The sequence below is a fragment of the Macaca thibetana genome, chromosome 1 (genome assembly GCF_024542745.1).
Source record: "Macaca thibetana thibetana isolate TM-01 chromosome 1, ASM2454274v1, whole genome shotgun sequence".
NCBI classification, from domain to species: Eukaryota; Metazoa; Chordata; class Mammalia; order Primates; family Cercopithecidae; genus Macaca; species Macaca thibetana.
This window is the reverse complement of record NC_065578.1, coordinates 159460730-159482716: the sequence shown is the minus strand read 5'-3', so window position 1 is coordinate 159482716 and position 21987 is coordinate 159460730. Positions and strand designations below refer to the sequence as shown.

At 45.1% G+C, this 21987-nt stretch overlaps 2 protein-coding genes across 11 annotated transcripts in view; one reads left to right on the top strand and one right to left on the bottom strand.

Moving 5' to 3' along the window:
• Positions 1-21987, top strand: part of ATP2B4 (ATPase plasma membrane Ca2+ transporting 4) — a 115845-nt gene that overhangs the window by 12380 nt on the left and 81478 nt on the right. The window lies entirely within an intron of this gene.
• Positions 19531-20092, bottom strand: LOC126939347 (ribosome biogenesis protein NSA2 homolog). Its single transcript, XM_050764629.1, has one exon. It carries the CDS (start codon positions 20090-20092, stop codon positions 19547-19549), a length of 546 nt encoding a protein of 181 aa, XP_050620586.1. The 3' UTR covers positions 19531-19546.

Below are 21987 nucleotides of genomic sequence, written 5' to 3'. Positions count from 1 at the left end.
TGGAAATTACTCATGGAGGAGGTGACTGCCAAACAGGATTTTAAAGAGAAAGGATAGATTTGATGGAGGAGGGGAGGGGAGATGGGGAGGAAGGGGCATGCTGCTGCATCCCGACTGAGGACACTCGGAGCATCCTGGAGAATCGGTCTGGCAGGTAAGGGAGGCTGTCTGATCCCACTCGCTGGAAGGCCTCCAGCCTTTGTCTGAGCCAGCGCCGGTACCGTGGGCAGGATGGCATCTGGCAGCAGCGGCCTGCCGCCTGTCGCTCTCCCGGCACTCATGGACCATTAGGATGATTTTATGATGTTTCCTCCCTGCCGTCCATGTTACAACCTTCTTTGTGGGGAGCACTCATATGACATCTGTTAGGATGCAAGGATAGGCACAGTAAGCATCCATTTCAGGGGCTTTCTGACCTTGTACAGGGGAGGGCGGTCACCAGGCTTTGGGCTGGTCACCAGTCTCATTTTATTGAGACAGAGCATTTGAGATGGACGGAGAACTGGAACCTCGAGACTTGCCCAAAGACGCTGGGTTAGTTTGAGGCAGAACTGGGGGTACAGCCCAGTTCTCCCCACTCCAAGACTGGACCCTCGACCCCATCACTGCAACACTGTGTGACCAGATCAACACCAAACTTCCCTGGTACCCAACGTCTCTACCCACATGGCAGGGAGAACTATCCCTGTCCCTCCAAGGATGGTATGAGGTCATGTGCTAGGAGCAATTTGGAAGACAGATTCTAGAAACCATAAAGGTGCTGGTGGCATGATTGTTATTGTTGCTGTTATTATTAACAATGAAGGTCGTTAGCACTACAGAAAATGCAAAGAAGAATTTGGCACTGCCCACATCACCGTGCAGCTCACATCACCATGCAGCTCCTAACGGTCCCCTCCACAGCTCCTCCTTGCACACTGGGCCTTGAGCTGAGAGAGGCAGGGTAATTGAGAGGGGAGGCGGAAGTCCTGGAAAGAGGTGGGTAGAGACCTCCTCCTGCCATGGTATTCTTGGCCCTACCCTTTCCTCAGGGTGTGGCTCCTCCAAAAGGTCAGAGGAAGTGCAGAGGGGAAGCAGTATTAACTCCATCCTTCCTTAGCAGCTGTTTAAGTCAGGTTGGCCGCTGATCTCTGATTTGGGGTCTAAGAGTCAAGAGGGCGGGGTCACCATAATGTGACAGCCCAGGCTGATTTGATTGCCAGAGCCAGTCTGTCATTCATTTGCTTTTTCACGTACCCATTTATTTATCCAGCAAACATGAAGTAAGCACAGACCATATGCCAAGCACTATGTTAAGGGTTTGGGAAGAAGTGGTATCCAGGAGGCGAAGGAAGGGCTAAGCAGCACTGACCTTAAGCTCAGGGATGATTGTCCCGAGCCTGGGAACTCACAGCAAGCCCTGCTTGTTGGTAGTGCTCCAGAGAATTAGCATTTGTTTCCCTGGAGAGCACATTTAACCCTTGACTTCAGGGAGGTAAGATCTAGACCTGACACACAACTGAGCTGGGAGGGGCTTTAGATATAATTGCAGGGCAGCCCCCGGTGTTAGCAGTGAGACCATGGCCTGAATGGTAAAGGGCTTGCGCTTGTCCTTTGCTAAAGAAAGCCTTCTCCTGGACCGGGGCACGGTGATGAAGCTGGGTGTGGGTCCAGCCTGGTTTATTCAGCCGCTTCATTGGCCTCCTGGTGTTCCCTGACTTTACCATCTCCTGCTTATATCTGGAGCCTCTGCCTCTGATGGGGTGGAGATATTCTGTTGCTGGGATACCCAGAGGAATCCAAATAGTACTGAGAAATAAAACAATACCTCTCCAGAAAAGCCCTCCTGTTTCTTCTCCAGTCTTTACCTCTTATTTCAGCCTCTTAATCCCTATTTTCAGAGGCAATGTGGTATAAAGGATAAAGGGGTGGATTTAGCTTCAGTTGGTACATGCTGTACACATCTGCACCTAGCCTCAGTTTTGCCCTCTTTAAAGTTTGTATAATAACACCTTTCGTTATGTACCCCATAGAGTGTTATGACAGACAAATAAGGTATTGTAAGTAAAAGCATCCCATAAACATTGAAGTGCTAGATATACGTAAAGCTTATCATTCCAGTGACCCCCCTCTTCCTATTCCCCTTCTCCATCTCAGTTCCTTCTCTTGACTGCCCAACCCCTTGACCCCACTCCCCAGAACATCCTCCTGTTCTCTGTGTGCCCCCACTTCTGCTCTCACTGCATCCTCCCTCCTTGCCTAGATTAAGACCTAAAACAACACTTGTTGCATCTTTTTTTGAGACAGGGTCTCACTCGCGTCGCCCAGGCTGGAGTACAGTGATGCAGTCATGGCTCACTGCAACCTCGACTTCCTGGGGTCAGGTGATTCTCCCACTTCAGCCTCCCTTGTAACTGGGACTACAGGTGCGTGCCACCATGCCCAGCTAATATATAGATATATATTTTGTATTTTTAGTAGAGATGGGGTTTCACTATGTTGCCCAGGCTGGTCTCAAACTCCTGGTCTCAAGCAATCTGCCCACCTTGGCCTCCCAGAGTGCTGGGATTAGACGTGTGAGCCACTGCGCCCAGCTCTTGTCACATCTTAAATAATTATGACAATGGTAGGAGTAATAATCTGAGCTAACATTTATTATTTATGTGATAGGTATTAAACTTGAATCATCTCATTTAATATTCTCAGCGAACGGTGAGGTCGATACTAGCATTGTCTTCATTTTCCACATTGATAAAGATGTTCATAAACCATAAGGCTAAGATGTACCCTTAGTTTAGCCCGTTTATAGATTTCCTCTTTCCATGGCTGAGTGACTGACTGGTTGTCAAGAACATGGGGAGTTTCAACAGCATTTATTGAATGTCGACTAAATGCCAGATGCTTCCAAATTATGTCACAACAACCACCTTCTGAGACAGATACAGGCTTTGTCTTGGAGATCATCTGGTTGTGAGAACAGAAGCCTACTCAAAGAAGCAAAAGTAAAAGCGAGCTTTATTAGAACATTACAGGGAAATAGCACAGAACTTAGGTGTGGGAAGTGTAGCCCCTCTGTGGGCCACACCTACATCCTGGAGCTGTAGCACTCTCTTCTTCACAGATGGGCTCCTGCTGTTTCCCCCACAAGCACAGGACCCGTTGCGGGTGAACCAGGCAGTAGGTTCTGTCTCTCAGCCCATGTGGCCTTCCTGCTTAGCTCTCCAAAGTAAATTAACTCTGTCTCTCAGTCCAAACGCCAACAGATGCTGATTCCAGCTTAGATCTGATGTCCACTGCACTCCAGTGATCTGTGGCTTGCGGCAGGGGAGGGAGACTAATCAGGTCTATCTTTTCCATTAGGTCTAGGGGTGGGAGCAGACATTTCTAGAGGGAAAATTCACTGACCTTAGGTTGATTCAAACCCAACTACGTTGTTCAGCACACCAGACTCTCTCTAGGGTATCTTAAAGATAATGCTCTGGTTGAAGCCCTTAAATAACAGGGCATGTGAGTTGTCCCAGAATCTGTGGATTCAGCTGGGACTGGAAAAATAGTATTAACCATTTTTGAACCCTGCTCTGTGCCAGGCAATTAACATGCATTATCTGTAATCCTTACGACAGTCCTACAACATGCTATGGTTCCCATTTTACAGATAAGAAAGCTAACACTCAGTGAGTTAAATAGCTTGCCCAGAGATCATCTGGCTCATTAGGGTTGGGGCTGATATCTGACCCAGGCCTGACACCAAAGCTCATGGCCTTTCTAATACACAAAAAAGGGTTATTTACTCTCCTGGAAGATAAGCTCCATGAGAGCAAGGATATTCGTCTTGCTCATTGATATATCCCAAGTGCCTAGAACAGTATTTGGCACATAGTAAGTACTCAATAAAAAAAAAATCATCGAGTGGATTTTGCTTTGGTAACTTTTGGACTCCTAGGCTTCCCAGTGTCAGAGGGAAAAAGGACTCAGACAGTGGGCCACTGAGACCAGCGGGGTAACCCTCTGGGTATGCTTCTGGTCCCTAACCCCCACAGCCTACTATGTTTTGTTTGTTTTCATTTTTGTTTTTGTTTTTGTTTTTAGAGACAGGATTTCACTTTGTCGCCCAGGCTGGAGTGTAGTGGTGTCATCATGGCTCACCGTAGCCTCCAACTCCTGGGCTCAAGGGATCCTCCCACCTCAGCCTCCTGAGTAGCTGGGACTACAGGTGTGCATCACCACACCCAGCTAATTAAAAAAATTTTTTTTTTAGAAATGGGTCTTGCTATGTTGCTCAAGCTGGTCTCAAATTTCTGGGCTCAAGCAATCCACCTGCCTCTGCCTCCCAAAGTGCTGGGATTACAGGCATGAATCACTGCACCTGGCCTCACAGTCTAATCTGATAGGGGACATTAGGAGCAATATAAAAAGTCTGAAAGAAAGTATGACCCTGGATTTATCTGTTTTCTGTTTGTATATCTGACCTAAGCCATTTCGCCCTGTAAGAGGAGCAGTTGAAAAGAGATTTCCTTAACACTGGAAAATCCATTTACTGGGACTAGGAAACAGGATGCTGAGGTCCTATATTGATAGAGAAAAGAATGCAAATTTCCACTGGGTTTTCCGCCCTAGGGGTCAGAGCTTACCAAATCCTGAATCCATTCCTGTTCCTTTCTGTATAACAATGCTCTGTGTCCTAACTCACCCAATTGGCCTTCCAATCCCAGCAGGTGGTGTTATATAAAAGTGCAGATTTGAGGGAGTGTGATGGAACTGGGTTCAAGTCTGGCTGGCCAGCTATGTGACCATGGACGAATTATTTAGGCTCTCACACTCAATTTCCTCTGGGAAATGTGAACATACACAAATGCAGAGTGATACATGTTCTGAGTGCCTGGCTCACTACTATGAGCCAGGGTAGTCATTGAATTTTAATTTTTCCTCTTTTGTCCCTCCATTTCTCCCTTTCTTTTCCATGGAGCCTGGCACCAGCCTGCCCACCTGCTCCCTGTTAACCTCTGGACTCAGTATATTTATAAAAGGGTCATAGCCTATTGTCTCCCAGTAACAAAAGGCCCAGAGGCCCCAGCCTCCTGCACCTCTCCATCAAGGGGCTGACCAGGGGCCCCATCATTTCCATGAGACAGGTTACCCTCTTGGTGCCAGCTCTACGGCTTTGCTTGATATTTGAGCAAGAAGAGTCCTGGTGAAATAAGGCAGAGTGGAGGGTAGACAGCTGCAACCACCTCACCTTGTTTACTCTTGCCCTGCATTCCTCCCCTAGGAGTAGATGCTGTAGAAGTCAATGCTGGGAAATCTCTTGTTGATGGAGGGAGTCAGACTGGGTGACAACACTACTTGTTTTTGTAGAAGCTGTAGCCCAAGGGTGCTATCACTATTTGGTCACCCAGATCAACTGTCAGCTGCACTGGAATTGAGCTGCCCCTGGATAAACAGGCAAGAGAGTCTCAGACTGGAATCTCCCTGCTTTTCCCAGCACACACCCACACAGAGACTTTAGCTGGCAAGAAGTGGCAGCTTGGCCGAGATAATGCGTGAACCAGAACTTGCCTTTCCTGGCTGGAAGGTGCTTGGCATTAAGTGCAGTTCTTGCTCCTGCTTCCTATAGATCACTTAAGTGCTCCAGGCTCTCTTGGAACAGGGAGAATTCTCTGGTCCCCTCCCAGTTTCTCAGGGATAGCATCCAATGATGGGAGATGGTTTCAGAGGCAGTGACTTACAGACAAGGGTGTGAATATTAGCTGAGAGTTCATGTGAACAGGCTTATGGCAGCATGGTTTCTGAGATGCAGCGACTTGTTGGTTTTGGCTGCAGCGTTTTCACTGAGCCCACTCACCAGCCTGCAAGCTACTTAAAAGGAGAGTGATGCTTTAGTCATTCCTATATACTCAGTGTTTAGCACAGTCCTTGGCTCATAGAATGAGGATCAGTAAAGAATGGATGGATGGGCTGGGCCCCCTGGCTCACGCCTATAATCTCAGCACTTTGGGAGGCCGAGGAGGGTGGATCACCTAACGTCAGGGGTTCGAGACCAGCTTGGCCAACATGATGAAAACCCATGTCTACTAAAAGTACAAAAATCAGCCAGATGTTGTGGCATGTGCCTATAGTCTCAGCTACTCAGGAGGCTGAGGCAAGAGAATTGCTTGAACCCTGGAGGCAGAGGTTGCAGTAAGCCAAGATCGTGCCATGGCATTCCAGCCTGGGCAGCAGAGCAAGACTCCATCTTAAAAAGGAAAAAAAAAAAAAAAAAAAAAAAAAAAGAATGGTTGGATGGATGGATGGATGGATGGGTATAAAGAAATAGAAAATTGTTTCTAAACAAATAGACCACGGTGAACTTTACCTTCTTCCTTCCCAGAGCCGCCTTTCCTGCTCAAAACCTCATCATCTCATGCCTGAATAATTGCAAAGGTTTCTTAATGACAGGCAGGGTGGTCTAGAGAAGTGAGTTTCAGACTGGAAATTGGGAGACCTGGAATTTGAGCCACTTAAGTTGTTCTATCACTTTTGAAATATCACTGAACCTTTCTGGGCTTCAATTTGTTGAGATGTAAAATGAATAATTTGGGCTAAATGTACTTCTAGGATGTTTCAACTCTAACATTCTCTGCTTCCTCCTACCCAAACAATGCTACAGATTAATTATAGTTGGGTACCAACATTTAAAAGTAAGATCTCACTGCTGTCTTGCTCAGCTGGGCTTCGGTGACAGAGACTGGGGACATCTTCCTAGGAAGTTGGTGACTAGAATGTGAAAAGAAACAATGGCCAGTTCCCCAGGAGACTTGGCTTAGGAACTGGTCTCCTAGAATTATTGAGCCCTTGTCTAAGGAAGTTCCACCTTTCGCTCTCCCTCTTCAAACTCAAGCTGGGAGCTTGTGAGGCTCCCTGTAGCCCCACTCTGTATGACTCTATGTGGCCACTATGCCAAGGTGGAGAGGAGGTCTGGACACCATTTGGCATCCTAGTAATGGTGGTGATTCTCTTTTTACTTCTTTCTGGTGTCCAACGTCCTCTAGTGTCACTGGCACAAAACAGGTCAGGCTATTGGAAGGCCACACTGCTTAAGAACAATGTCAGAAGATCCAGGCTCCCAGTTATATTCAGATTAGTGAAGTGCACCTTCTCCTAACTTACTCAGCTTGTCTCCTGCACCTAGTGCTATAAACGGTTGTGTTTCAGAGCTCCCCAGGCTGGCCGAATCCATAGTTCCAATCCCCAAAGTCCCTTGTCTAAATGTGATCTAACTTCTGCCCCAGTTTAACCCAGGGCTGTTTCTGACTCAGCCCCTGTCATCCTGCCTGGGCCCTAGGCAACACTGCCTCTCTAACGCCCTAGCTAGACAGAGCATTCCTGCTTACCCAACCCACAGACTCTCCCTACTTTCTGGGTTACATGCTTTTCTTCTGCTTGTTGCTTTATAGCTCAGTCCATTATTCTGTGATCTAATCTAGCTAGTTTTGTGAGTTTTTGTTTGTTTGTTTTTTCATTTAAAAAGCATCTATATTTTCTTTCATCAACTTTGCATTCATCACAGTCATCACTCCTCATTCAACACCTTCCCATCTTATATTCCCCTTTCTTTCTTTCTTTTTTTTTTTTTTTTTTTTTCCTGGAGATGGAGTCTCACTCTATCACCCAGGCTGGAGTGCAGTGGTACGATCTCGGCTCACTGCAACTCCGCCTCCTGAGTTCAAGCGATTCTTCTGCCTCAGCCTCCCAAATAGCTGGAATTACAAGCACCTGCCACTGTGCCTGGCTAATTTTTGTATTTTTAGTAGCAACAGGGTTTCACCATCTTAGTCAGGATGGTCTTGAACTCCTGACCTTGTGATCCATCTGCCTCAGCCTCCCAAATTGCTGGGATTACAGGCGTGAGCCACTGCACCCAGCCGTATATTCCCTTTTCATAGGAACATTGACATAGTTAAACCCTACCTTATTCTATGATCATTCTTGTTTCAGTCACTTTTAGAGACACCACATCTCCAGAAGGGCTTTTGTTGTTTTCTCGGTGTACTTTAATCCAAATGGCAATTTTTTAGCCAAGTGGTTATTTTTTAAGAACATTTACTTTTTTTCCTGAGTATAAAAGTAATATGTAAAAAGGATCTCACACATACTGAGCACTTACTGTATTTCAGGCACCAAAACACATGCTAAAACTGCATGACCTCATTCCCTCCTCATGACAATCCTAATAAGGAAGGAGTCATTCTTATCTTCCCTTTCAAATAAAGAAACTAAGGCTCAGAGAGATAAAATACTTTTATCCAAGTTCCCACAACTACCAAGTGGTGGATGTGGAATTCAGATCATGGCTCCCAAACTTTAGAGTCCAAGGGTGTGGTGGCACATGCCTGTAGTCCAGCACTTTGGGAGGCTGAGGCAGAAGAATTGCTTGAGTCCAGGAGTTTGAATCCAACTTGGGTGATATAACAAGACCCCATCTCTAAAAAATTTTAAAAAATAAAAGTAAAAAAAGACTCAAACAGGTGCGGTGGCTCCCGCCTGTAATCCCAGCACCTTAGGAGGCCAAGGCAGGTGGATCACCTGAGGTCAGGTGTTCAAGACCAGCCTGGTTAACGTGATGAAACTCCATCTCTACTAAAAGTACAAAAATTAGCTGGGCATGGTGGCAGGTGCCTGTAATCCCAGCTACTCAGGAGGCTGAGGCAGGAGAATCACTTGAACCTGGGAGGGGGAGGTTGCAGTGAGCCGAGATTGTGCCACTGCACTTCAGCCTGGCAAGAGAGCGAGACTCCATGTCAAAAAAAATAAATAAAAATAAAAAAAGATTCTGAGCTATGCACTGCCTCTACACAGGATCATCCTAGAAAGTGTGGAATATTCAGAAAAGCATGAAGAGAAAACTAAAACTTTCACAAGTCCAGACATAACTGCTAACATTTTGGTGTAGTCTCTTTTAGTCTTTTATATACGCGGGTGAGTATATACATTTTTTAAACGAAATTGGGAACACGTTGCATAATAAGATTTTGATTTAATTTTTTTTTTTCCTACCCAATACTAGATCATGAGCATTTTCCCACATCATAAAGAACTGGTCACAAGTCAGCCCCAAATATAGTCCAGTGGAATCCAATGACAGCAGGCAACCAGAGGCAAAGTGTCTGTGGTTTTAGAAGGGAAATAAAGAAGCTGAAGGGCCGGGCACGGTGGCTCATGCCTGTAATCCCAGCACTTTGGGAGGCTGAGGCTTGAGGCCAGGGTTTTAAGACCAGCCTGGGCAACTTAGTGAGACTCCATCACTTAAAAAAATAACAAATAAAAAAATTAACCAGGTGTGGTGACGCACACCTGTAGTCCCAGCTACTCAGGAGACTGAGGCAGGAGGATCCCTTGAGTCCAGGGCTTTGAGGCTGCAGCGAGCTCTGATTGCACCACTGCACTCCAGCCTGGGCGACAGAGCAAGAGCTTCTCTCTAAAAAAACAGAAAACAAACAAACAAACAAAAACAAATGGCTGGACACAGTGGCTCACGTCTATAATCCCAACACTTTGGGAGGCAAAGCGGGAGAATTGATCCCAAGAGTTCGAGACCAGCCTGGGCAACCTAGTCAGACCCCATCTCTACAAAACGTATGAAAATTAGCTGAGCGTAGTAGTGCGTGTCTGTGGTCTCAGCTACTCGGGAGGCTGAGGTGGGAGGCTTGCTTGAGTCCAGGAGGTTGAGGCTGCAGAGAGCCAAGATCGTGCCTCTGCACTCCAGCCTAGGCAACAGAGGAAGACTCTGTCCCAAAAAATTTAAAATATGAATAAATGATTAGGGGAAAAAAAAGTGCTGATGGCCATAGCCTTTGCTTTGGAAGATGATCACCTGGAGCCAGCCTGGGTGGTGCACAGGGTCTGATCCTGGGATGAGAAATCAGAGAGGGGAGAAGGCTTGGAACTCTTGGGTCGCCTTTGGGAAGTACCTTCCTTTATGTATCTGGATCGCACATGAAGGTGTGAGAAGATGGGCAGGCCAACTTGTGTTTGAAGTGGGAGTCAAAATGTAAAGTGGCTTTTACGCAGGCTCAGCTAAAGGCCAGGCTTCTGGAATAAGATGTGGAACACCCTAAATAAAGCCCCCTATAAACGTGTGAGTGGGATTACTCATTCATGGCGGAGAGGCTGGCTCCTCCTGGTGGTTTGGGTTCTCATGCTGGCCTGTGATTGGAGAGAACCATAAAGATTTCCTGCCTTCATTCTCTTAAATGTATATGTGTGAAAGAGAAGCTAAGTATATTTTATCTGCAGCTATATTTTTAAAGAAAAGAAGCATTTTAAAAAAAAAAAATCCAAGAATAGAGCAAGAAGGGGCAGAGAGAAAGGAAGATCTGGAGGCTGTCACCAGCCAAAAGATAATTAGCAACCGTGGGGCTGGGGACAAAGACAATGTCTAGTGTCTGTGATGGGACACTAGATGGGAAAGTCTCTGTGCTTATGGTGGGCCACTCGACACCCCTTGGCAGTTAGGCAGCTTTGGAGTGACAGCCTGAGGTGCCAGCCTCTTGGAGGTTGTACAACTGACTGCTACAAATTCAAGAGTGATAAAGAGTCCTGGTGGCCTCCATGACAGATACAGGCTGGTCCAAGGCACCTGTTCGGTGCAGGATCCAGGGCCAGGACATGGAGTCTTGGGTTCACCCATGAGCTGGTAGCACCTTTTGCCATATGACTCTGGGGAAGCCTTGGGCTACTCTGTGCTCACAGTTTGTCCCCTGACCCATACCAAGGTTTCACCCCTCCACCTTCCTCCTACCTGGGCATCTTAAGGACAGAGATGAGAAAAATGGAGGGAGATGCTTTGGGTTTCCATTATGAATATAGAGAGTTTTTCATCATTACATTGGTTATCTCAGAACCTCAGGGGAACCAATGTAATGCAACACATGGGAAGGAAACGGGGTATTATTGTTGAACATGCCACTTAACTGCTGCAGCCTTTTCACTCCCCTTAAAATATCAGATAATATCCTCTTGAATACCTTACAGGGTAAGGTAAGTGACAAGAATCACTTGAGATAATGGATGTGAAAGTACTTTGTATACCATGGAGTACCTACAAATATACAGATTCGTAGTTTTGGAGATTGTTGCATGGGAAAGGCCTTCCTTACTCCCCTGAGGTTGGGGAGACCATTCATTTCTCCAGCTCCTATAAAATTTGAGTCCTCTTTCTTGAGTAGGGTGGCTTCTCTCCATGCTGTGGAGTGGGAGAGTTCCAGCAAATGTGAATGATGTGTTCAAAGTGGGCGAAAAATCTTGGAATCTTGGGGCATTAAAAAGAATTCCTTAATTTATTTCCACTCTTGACCAAGCCAGTAGCTAACAGTGTGACCTTAACCTCTTAACTCTGAGCAAGTCACTTAACCTCTGAGCCTCACTTGTCTCGTTCATCATTTGTTTGTATCCACAAACGATAGTTATGATAATCTAAGGAGAGAGGATGGAATCTAAATGGAAGTGCTTTGAAAAGTTCAAAGTGCTGCACTTTAGGGTGGGCATGGTGGTTCACACCTATAATCCCAGTTCTTTGGGAGACTGAGGATAGCTTGAGCCCAGGAGTAACATGGGGAAACCCCATCTCTACCAAAACCAAACCAAACCAAACCAAAACAAAATTAGCCAGGCATGGCTGTGCATACCTGTAGTCCCAGCTACTCAGGAGGCTGAGGTGGGAGGATTACTGAGCCCAGGAAGATTGAGGCTGCAGTGAGCCTTGATCATGCCACTGCACTCCAGCCTGGGAAACAGAGACCCTGACTAAAGAACCAACACAAAACAAAAAAACAAGTGCTGTACTTTACAGCCCAGAAAAATTGAGGTCACGGAAACTCCACAGTCCCCACTCATACCCAGCCAGGCAAGTCACACACTCCACTCTGGGGCCCAGGGTCCCCATATGCTAAGTGGGGTGTGCTCCAAGTTACCTCCCCTTCTTCCAGAGCTGCTGCGCACTAATGAGAACACTCACTTGTAGACGCTGGAATAGCCTGCGTTGAAGCATCTCAGATTTACCCCAGCCTTCCCTTCCACGGTGATGTAAACAGAGTGGCTTTCACGCACACATCCCAGAACCAGCCCAGTTTTTGCCCTTGTCCTCTGACATAATGCATGCATTGATCAATAGACATTTATCAAGCATGCCTGCCCTGTAAAGCTTGGAGCAAGTCCCTGTTCCCCTGGGTTTTGGCAGCTCAAGGACGGGAGCTCCCGGGGAAGCTGTGCTGAGAAGTCGGCTGAGCCACTGAAGCCACAGGGTTTGGTTTCAGGGACGCCAGGTGAGGGGCGGAGTAAGAACTGGGAGGGTTCCCCAGGTGTGTTCCCCAGGGTGTGGTGTGGTGTGGTGGGGGACAGGACGAGGGTCCCCGGGGAGGGAGAGAGGTGCTTGGCTGGCTGGGTCGAGTGAGTCATCGGCCCCCTCTGAGCAATCGCTGCTGCCCGGGTGGAGTCGGCCCGCCTTATTTGGCGCTTCTGTGCTGAGCCAGGCCTCCAGGGCTAAGGCGTTTGTTTCCCCAGCTGCTCCCCAGGCCGCGCTGGGAGCCAGCTGAGCCTGGCGCCTGCGGCTGAGTCGCACCGCGCAAAGGGCGGGGGAGCTGCAGGTCCGAACTCGGCCGGCCCGGGGCGAGGGCGGGCGGGGAGCGGGGCTGGCTGGGGCGAGCGACGGCGGCAAGGCTGCCGCACCCCCGGGACTCGCTGGTGCGAGGCTCCGCGTGCGGGCCACGGAGGTCCTGCACGGGGCAGCTCCCAGGCCTCTTGTCCCTAGAGCAGTAAATGCAGATGAGCACCTCTGCCATTCACTGTACTCCCACTCTCATCCCTCCTCCCTCTACCACCACCAAAAAGCCAGAATGTTTAAGTTGATTGATATTTTTTTTATTAGGCTAGTAACATCAGATGCAGTATATTGACTATGGTTTTTTTTTGTTTTGTTTTGTGTTGTGTTTTCGTAGAGATGTGGTCTCACTGTGTTGCCCAGGTTACTCTCTTAATTCCTGGGCTCCAGTGATCCTCCTGCCCTAGCCTCCCAAAGTGCTGGCATTACAGGCATGAGCCACTGTGCCTGGCCTTGACTGTGTTGTTAAATGGCTATTTTAGACCATGAAATTGTCAACAAAAGTTCTTATTTAAAAGAGTCTTGATACCTTTAGGTGGTTCCATGGCTATCTTTGATCATACAAGTTAAAAAAGGTTGCTGGTAAAAATAGGAAGCTTTTTTTTCCTTCTTCTCTCTCTCTGTCTCTGCCTTTCATTTCTAGTTCTATCTCTTGTTTATTTCTCAGGTGCACAAAATTGGATGAAAAATCTACAGTTCATGACACTTTCTTGACTGGTTTATGCATGCCTCTCTTTTTCTACTTATTTATATATGCTATTAATGATTTTTCTTAACGTAATGAACACACTTGAACCCACCACCCAAAAATGAGATCACTACCATTTGCATCCACCTATGAGCCCTTCCTATTCTATCCCCCCACCTCATCACCTATCCCAACCACTGCCTTGCGCTGTAATGTTGTATTCACCATTCTCTTGATAAACATATGTATGCCTAAAGAAACATATTATTTGTACTTGCTTTATATGCTTTATCTAAAAAATATACTAGCTGGGCACAGCAGCACACGCCTGCAGTCTCAGCTACTTAGGAGGCTCAGGCAAGAAAATCACTTGAGTCCAGGAGTTCGAGGCTGCAGTGAGCTTCGATTAAACCACTGCACTCCAGCCTGGGTGACAGAGTGAGCCTGTATCTAAATATATGAACACACGGCTAGGCACGGTGGCTCATGCCTGTAATCCCAGCACTTTGAAATGCCGAGGCAGGGGGATCACCTGAGGTCAGGAGTTCGAGACCAGCTTGGCCAACATGGTGAAACCCCGTCTCTACTAAAAATAAAAAAAATTAGCCGAACATGGTGACAGGACGCCTGTAGTTCCAGCTACTCAGGAGGCTGAGGCAGGAGAATCGCTTGAACCTGGGAGGCGGAGGTTGCAGTGAGCCGAGATCATGCCACTGCACTCCAGCCTGAGTGATGGAGCGAGACTCTGTCTCAAAACAAAAAAGTGGGCAAAACAAAACCCTTTACAGACAAATAACAACAGAGGTTTCTACCAACAGACTCCTTCACTAAAGCAACTTCTTTTTTTTTTTTTGGACACAGAGTCTTGCTCTGTCCCCCAAGCTGGAGTACAGTGGCACAATCTCAGCTCACTGCAGCCTCCGTTTCCCAGGTTCAAGCGATTCTCCTGCCTCAGCCTCCCAAGTAGTTGAAATTACAGGCATGCGCCTTCACACCCAGCTAATTTTTTTTTGTATGTTCAGTAGAGACGGGGTTTCACCATGCTACCCAGGCTAGTCTTGAACTCCTGACCTCAAGTGATCCTCCCACCTCGGCCTCCCAAAGTGCTGGGATTACAGGCATGAGCCACTGTGCCAGGCCTACTAAAGCAACTTCTAAAAGAAATAATTCAAAAGAAGAAAAATTATAGGCATACCTTATTTTATTGCACTTCAGACACTGCCTTTTTTTAAAATTATTAAACAAATTGAAGGTTTGTGGCAACCCTGTGTTGAGCAAGTCTATTAACACCATTTTTCCATCAGCGTGTGCTCATTTCATGTCTCTGTGTCACATCTTGGTAATTCTCATGATGTTTCAAAGTTTTTCATTATTATTATATGTGTTGTGATGGTTTGTGATCAGTGATTTTTTTGGTGTTACTAATATAATTGTTTTGGGGTGCTACAAATGGTGCCCATATAAGGCAGCAAACTTAATCAACAAATGTGTATGTTCTGACTGCCTCACTGACCAGCTGTTCTTCACCTCTCTCTTTCTCCTGCAGACTCCCTATTCCCCAAGACACAACAATATTGAAAGTAGGCCAGTTAATAACCCTACAATGGCCTCTAAGTGTTCATGTGAAAGAAAGAGTCACAGGTCTCTCACTATAAATCAAAAGCTAGAAATGATTAGGCCTACGGAGGAAGTCATGTTGAAAGCTGAGATAGGCCCAAAGCTAGGCCTCTTGTGCCAGTTAGCCAAGTTGTAAATAAAGGAAAATGTTCTTGAAGGAAATTAAAAGTACTACTCCAGTTAACACGCAAGTAATAAAGCAAAACAGCTTTATTTGCTGACAGGAAGAAAGTTCAAGTGGTCTGCTTAGAAGATCAAACCAGCCACAACATTCTCTTAAGTTGAAGCCTAATCCAAGGCAAGATCCTAAATCTCGTCAATGCTGTGAAGGTTGACAGAGGGGAGGAAGCTGCAGAAGAAAAGTTAGAAGCTAGCAGAGCTTGGTTCTTCAGGTTTAACAAGAGAAGCTGTCTCCACAACATAAAGGTGAAGCAGCAAGTGCTGAAATAGAAACCACAGCAAGTTAGTCGGAAGATCCGGCTAAGATAATTGGTGACAGTGGCTATGCTAAACAACAGATTTTAATGTAGATAAAACAGCCTTCTCTTGGAAAAAGATCTAGGACTTTCATAGCTAGAGAGGAGAAGTCAATGCCTGGCTTTAAAGTTTCAAAGAACAAGCTGACTTTCTCATTAGGGGCCAGTGCAGCTGGTGACTTCAAGTTAAAGTCAATGTTTACCATTCTGAAAATCCTAGGGTCTTTATTTGTTTAATGTTTACCATTCTGAAAATCCTAGGGTCTTTATTTATTTTCCACCCCTCCAGGTTCAAATGATTCTTCTGCCTTAGGCTCCTGAGTAGCTGGGATTACAGTCACCCGCCACCACGCCCTGCTAACTTTTATATTTTTAGTAGAGACGGGTTTTACCATATTGGCCAGGCTGGTTTCAAACTCCTGACCTCAAGTGATCCGCCCTCCTCGGCCTCACAAAGTGTTGGGATTACAGATGTGAGCCACTGCACCAGGCCTCTAGGGCGTTTAATAATTATGTTAAATCTATTCTGCCTGTGGTCTATCATCCAACAAAGCTTGGATGACAGCTCATCTATTTACAGCATGGTTTGCTGTATACATATATATATATTTTTTTCTTTTTGAGATGGAGTTTCGATCTTGTTGCCCAGGCTGGAGTGCAATTGTGCGGTCTCACTGCTCACTGCTCACTGCTACCTCTGCCTCCCAGGTTCAAGCAATTCTCCTGTCTCAGCCTCCCAAGTAGCTGAGATTACAGGCGCCCGCCACCACCCTGGCTAATTTTTGTGTTTTTAATAAAGACAGGGTTACATCATATTGGTCAGGCTGGTCTCAAATTCCTGATCTCATGTGATCCATCTGCCTCAGCCTTCCAAAGTGTTGGGATTACAGGCGTGAGCCACCGTGCCTGGCCAGTTTACCAAATATTTTAAGCCCACTGTTGAAACCTACTACTAGTATTTCAAAATACTACTGCTCATTGACAATGCACCTGGTCACCCAAGAGCTCTGATGGAGACATACAAGGAGATGAATGTTGTTTTCATGCTTGCTAACACAAAATCTGTTCTGCAGCTCATGGAACAAGGAACACATTTGACTTTCAAGTCTTATCATTTAAGAAATATATTTTGTAAAGCTATAGCTGCCATAGACAATGATTCCTCTGATGGATCTGGGCAAAATGAATTGAAAACCTCTGGAAAGAATCCACCATTCTAGATGCCATTAAGAACATTCAGGCCGGGCGCGGTGGCTCACGCCTGTAATCCCAGCACTTTGGGAGGCCGAGGCGGGCGGATCACAAGGTCAGGAGATCGAGACCATGGTGAAACCCCGTCTCTACTAAAAATAGAAAAAAATTAGCCGGGCGCAGTGGTGGGCGCCTGTAGTCCCAGCTACTCGGGAGGCTGAGGCAGGAGAATGGCGTGAACCCGGGAGGCGGAGCTTGCAGTGAGCTGAGACTGCGCCACTGCACTCCAGCCTGGGCGACAGAGCAAGACTCCGTCTCAAAAAAAAAAAAAAAAAAAAAAAAAAAAGAACATTCAAGGGCTGGGAATGGTGGCTCATGCCTGTAATCGTAGCATTTTGGGAGGCTGAGGCAGGAGGATCACTTGAGCCTAGGAGTTTGAGACCAGCCTGGCAACACAGGGAGACCCTGTCTCTACAAAAAGTGAAAAAATTAGTCAGGCATGGTGGTGTTCTCTTGTGCTCTCAGTTACTCAGGAGGCTGAAGTGAGAGGATTGTTAGGGCCTGAGAGGTCGAGGCTGCAGTGAGCCATGATTGTGCCACTGCACTCCAGCCTGGGTGACAGAGTGAGACCTTGTCTGGAAAAAAAAAAGGAGAGAAACAGAATATTCATGATTCATGGAGGAAGTCAAAATATCAACATTAACAGGAGTTTGGAAGACATTGATTCCAACCCTCATGGCTGACTTGGAGGGGTTCAGGATTTCAGTGGAGGAAGTAACTGCAGATATGGTGGAAATAGCAAGAGAACTAGAATTAGAAGTAGAACCTGAGGATATGACTGAATTGCTGCCATCTCATGTTAAAACTTGAACAGATGAGGAGTTGCTTTTTAGGAATGTGCAAAGAAAGTGGTTTCTTGAGATGAAATCTACTCCTGGTGAAGATGCTGTAAATACTGTTGAAGTGACAACAAAGGATTTAGAATATTACATAAACATAGTTGATAAAGCAGCTGCAGGGTTTGAGAGGATTGACTCCAATTTTGAAAGAAGTTCTACTGTGGTAAAATGCTATCAAATATCAGTCCTTCATGAGGATGTAAAAAAAGAGGCTGGGCACGGTGGCTCACACGTGTAATCCCAGCACTTTGGGAGGCCCAGGCAGGTGGATCACCTGAGGTCAAGAGTTCGAGACCAGCCTGGCCAACATGGAGAAACCCTGTCTCTACTAAAAATACAAAAATTAACCAGGTGTGGTGGTGCATTCCTGTAATCCCAACTACTTGGAAGGCTGAGGCAGGAGAATTGCTTGAACCTGGGAGGTGGAGGTTGCAGTGAGCTCAGATCGTGTCACTTTACTCCAGCCTGGGCAACATAGTAAGACTCCATCTCAAATAATAATAATAATAATAATAAAATAAGAAAAGAAAGAAAAGGAAAAAATGCTGTCAAATAGCATCACATGCTATAGAGAAGTCTCACTAAAGAGTCAGTCAATGCAGCAAACTTTGTTATTGTCTTATTTAAAGAAATCATCACAGCTACCCCACCCATCAGTAAACAGCCATCCACATTAGAACAAGACTCTCCACCAGCAAAAAGATTATCACTTCCTGAAGGCTCAGATGTTCATTAACATTGGTTTTTTGTTTTTGTTTTTCGAGACGGAGTCTCACTCTGTTGCTCAGGCTAGAGTGCAGTGGTGCGATCTCGGCTTACTGCAACCTTCGCCTCCTGGGTTCAAGCGACTCTCTCACCTCAGCCTCCCGAGTGGCTGGGATTACATGTGCCACCACGCCCAGCTTTTTTTTTTTTTTTTTTTTTTTTTGGTGATTAATAGATTAATGTAATGTACAGCCATCCTTAAAGCCACAACATATCACAGATAACAAAAGTGCTTTCACCAGTGAAAAAAAACCTTACTTTTTTACATCATCTAAGTAACTACAAATAAATTTCTCCTCAGAGAATCAGTGCAGTCTTCTTTTTTCCTTTTAAAACTTAGCTGGAGTTGCTTAAACTAATTCTTAATACCATTCTGAAAGTAGAAATATGCTGTTTAGAATACAGAAAATGCTAACAAAGTACAAAGACTTTAGTATTTTTTTTTCATTTTCATGATTCGAGTAGAAAATAGTGCCAAGTAGGTGTTATTATACGTGGTAAATGAGACGAAAAAAATGTTTAGAATGTGAATTAACTGGACCTTTGCTGTATTCAGAAGTTAAGGATTTCACAGGTGAGAAGATTTCTCTAAGAGTTCTGAACTTTGTGTCTCCTCACATACTTTTAGTATAAACATTGTAAACTTAACATCTGTATTAATGTTACCTTTTTTAGGATTAATGATGAATGAGGTAGAAGATACTTCAGTTAAATTCTCAGGCACATAATTAAGTGTGTATTAACCTTTTTGAAAAGCATTTTCAACGGACACTGGTGGTTTTTCAGGAAATTGCTGAATACCCACTCATAAATGCAGATATTGATGAAGTAGGATATTTGTATATTTGCTTTTTTTTCAATTGAATTTTATGAACATTCAATTCAGTCATTCAATTTTATGAACATGGGGTCTAAGCAGATTTCAAAATAAAGACCATTTATAAGACTGGACCGTTTGAATGTTTACAATGTAGTAAATCTCTTGATTGCAGACATGTATGACTGTTTGGTAGAAACATTACAGTAATGGCAGTTTTTTCAGTTGGTGTGTAGTCCTCAATAATTATATATGAAATTCCTGTCAAACCAGTAAGACTGTATTTATGCATCCATCATTTTTAGGATTGTTGTTAACCTGAGCGTATTTTCCCCAAATAACTTTGCCTCCTTGTGTCACAAGGTCCAATTCGCTCATATTTACCTCAATGACAGTACCTTTGGTAATAACACCCAAAGCTGTGTCCAGTGGGGATGAGGGATTCTTTTTTACACCAAGTGGCTTTCAGTTCAGGATGTGTTACATGGGCTTTCTTGAAACGCAGATTGGCCTGGTGAATCTTTCATATTTAGGTGGTTTTCTTGTAAAGCCATCTCCAACAAAGCAGACTTTAGTAACCATCCTCTTCCTTGCCTTCTTCTTTCTCTTTCCTGTTCGAATAACTTTTAATACTGCTGTTTCTCCCTGGGCACGTACTTTAGGCAGAGGGACTTCCCATTTTCCCGCCTTCTCTTTTCGTTTCTGTTTAATCATATTGGAAAGTACTTCAGCTCGAGATTGTCCCTCTCTGTCCAGCAGACAGGCAGGTCCTGCTCCCTGTGGAGTCTTTTCATCCTTCTCTTGTTTGGTGTTTCTCTTTTCATGCATCTTGATAGTCTTTTTCATTTGTATTTTCTCAGCATGATGCTGTTTATGGTAAAGCTTAGCCTTCAGACCAATCATTTTCTTTGCCTTCTTTGAACATTCATGAGCCTCTCGACTTTCCTTCTTTCTCTTTTGCTCATGGTATTCCAAATGGTATCCATAGTGTTTACGGTGTAATTCAATATATTTGTTCTGTGGCATGGTGACGGCCACAGAGCCGCCAGGAGCAGCCCCTGGAGTGCAAAAACGCTCTCAATTTTAAGGTCTCAGAGACCCATGAACCCATACCGTGCAGGCCGGGACAAGAAAGGGTCACCCTTTTTTATATATAATTTTATTTTATTTTTTTTTTTTTTTTTTTTTTTTTTTTTTTTTTTGGGACAGAGTCTCGCTCTGTCGCCCAGCCTGGAGTGCAGTGGCGCGATCTCGGCTCACTACCAGCTCCGCCTCCCGGGTTCACGCCATCCTCCTGCCTCAGCCTCCTGAGTAGCTGGGACTACAGGTGCCCGCCACCGCGCCCGGCTAATTTTTTTTTTTTGTATTTTTTTAGTAGAGACGGGGTTTCACTGTGTTAGCCAGGATGGTCTCAATCTCCTGACCTCGTGATCTGCCTGCGTTGGCCTCCCAAAGTGCTGAGATTACAAGCGTGAGCCACTGCACCCGGCCTTAAAAAATATTTTTAGTAGAGACAGGGTTTCACCATGTTGGTCAGGCTGGCCTTGAACTCCTGACCTCAAGTGATCTGCCCCGCTCAACCTCCCAAAGTGCTAGGATTACAGGCGTGAGCCATGGCCGATCATTAGCATTTTTAACACAAAATATATTTTAATTAAGGTAGTCACATTGTGTTTTTTAACCATAAAAACACTTAATAGACTATAGTATTGTGTAGACATAACTTTTATATGCATTGACAAACCAAAAAAGTAATAAATAACCAGGAACTTGCCTTATTGCAGTGGTCTGGAACCTGCAATGTCTCTGAGGTATGCCTGTACTAAAAGGAAAGTCTAAGATTCAAGAAGGGATGATGGACTGGGCACTGTGGCTCATGCCTTATAGTCCTAGCATTCTGGGAAACCAAGATGAAAGGATCTTTTGGGCTCAGGAGTTCAAGAACAGCCTGGGCAAAATAGACCTCATCTCTAATAAAAATTTAAAAATAAATAGATAAATAAAAGCCTGGCATGATGATGCAGGCCTGTAGTCCCAGCTACTTGGGAGACTGAGGTGGGAGGATCACTTGAGCCCAGGAGATTCAGTCTGCAGTGAGCTATGATGGCACCACTGCCCTCCACCCTGGTCAACAGAGGAAGACCCTGTCTCAAAAAATAAATAAATAAATAAATAAATAAATAAATAAAAAAAAAGAAGGGATGATGAGCAAATAAAATGGTAAACATGGAGTGAAATCTAAATATTGATGTCAAAGACAAATATAAAAATGTCTAATAGATATGAATAAAATGAAGGTATAATTAAAATCCTCAGTAACTATAGCATATAAATTGGAAGGAGAGGGCAGGCGCGGTACCTCACACCTGTAGTCCCAGCACTTTGGGAGGCCAAGGAGGGCGGATTACAAGGTCAGGAGATTGAGACCATTCTGGCTAACATGGTGAAACCCTGTCTCTACTAAAAATATAAAAGTTAGCTGGGCGTGGTGGCACATGCCTGTAATCCCAGCTACTCAGGAGGCTGAGGCAGGAGAATCGCTTGAACCCAGGAGGCGGAGGTTGCAGTGAGCCTAGATCGCGCCACTGCACCACTCCAGCCTGGGTGACAGAGCGATCCTGCATCTGAAAAAAAAAAAAAAATTGGAAGGTGAATATAGTAATTGGAGTTTAAGTGTTCTAAGATCCTTATATTTTCTACAGAAAAAATTTAAGATATTGATTATTAGAAGTCTTTATGTTAAGATTTCTAGGCTAATACATGTTAAGATTTCTAGGCTAATACTCAAAAACTTGGTATAATGTAACTTCCAAACTAGCAGAGGGGAAGAAAAATGAAAAGGAAATACAAATGAAAATGACAGGAAATGTGTCAGTTAAAAAAAAAAAATGTTGTGATATAGAAGAAAATAATATTACCAT

Coding starts and splice junctions, on each gene's coding strand:
- LOC126939347 (XM_050764629.1), bottom strand. CDS start 20,092: ATGCCACAGAACAAATATATTGAATTACACCGTAAACACTATGGATAC.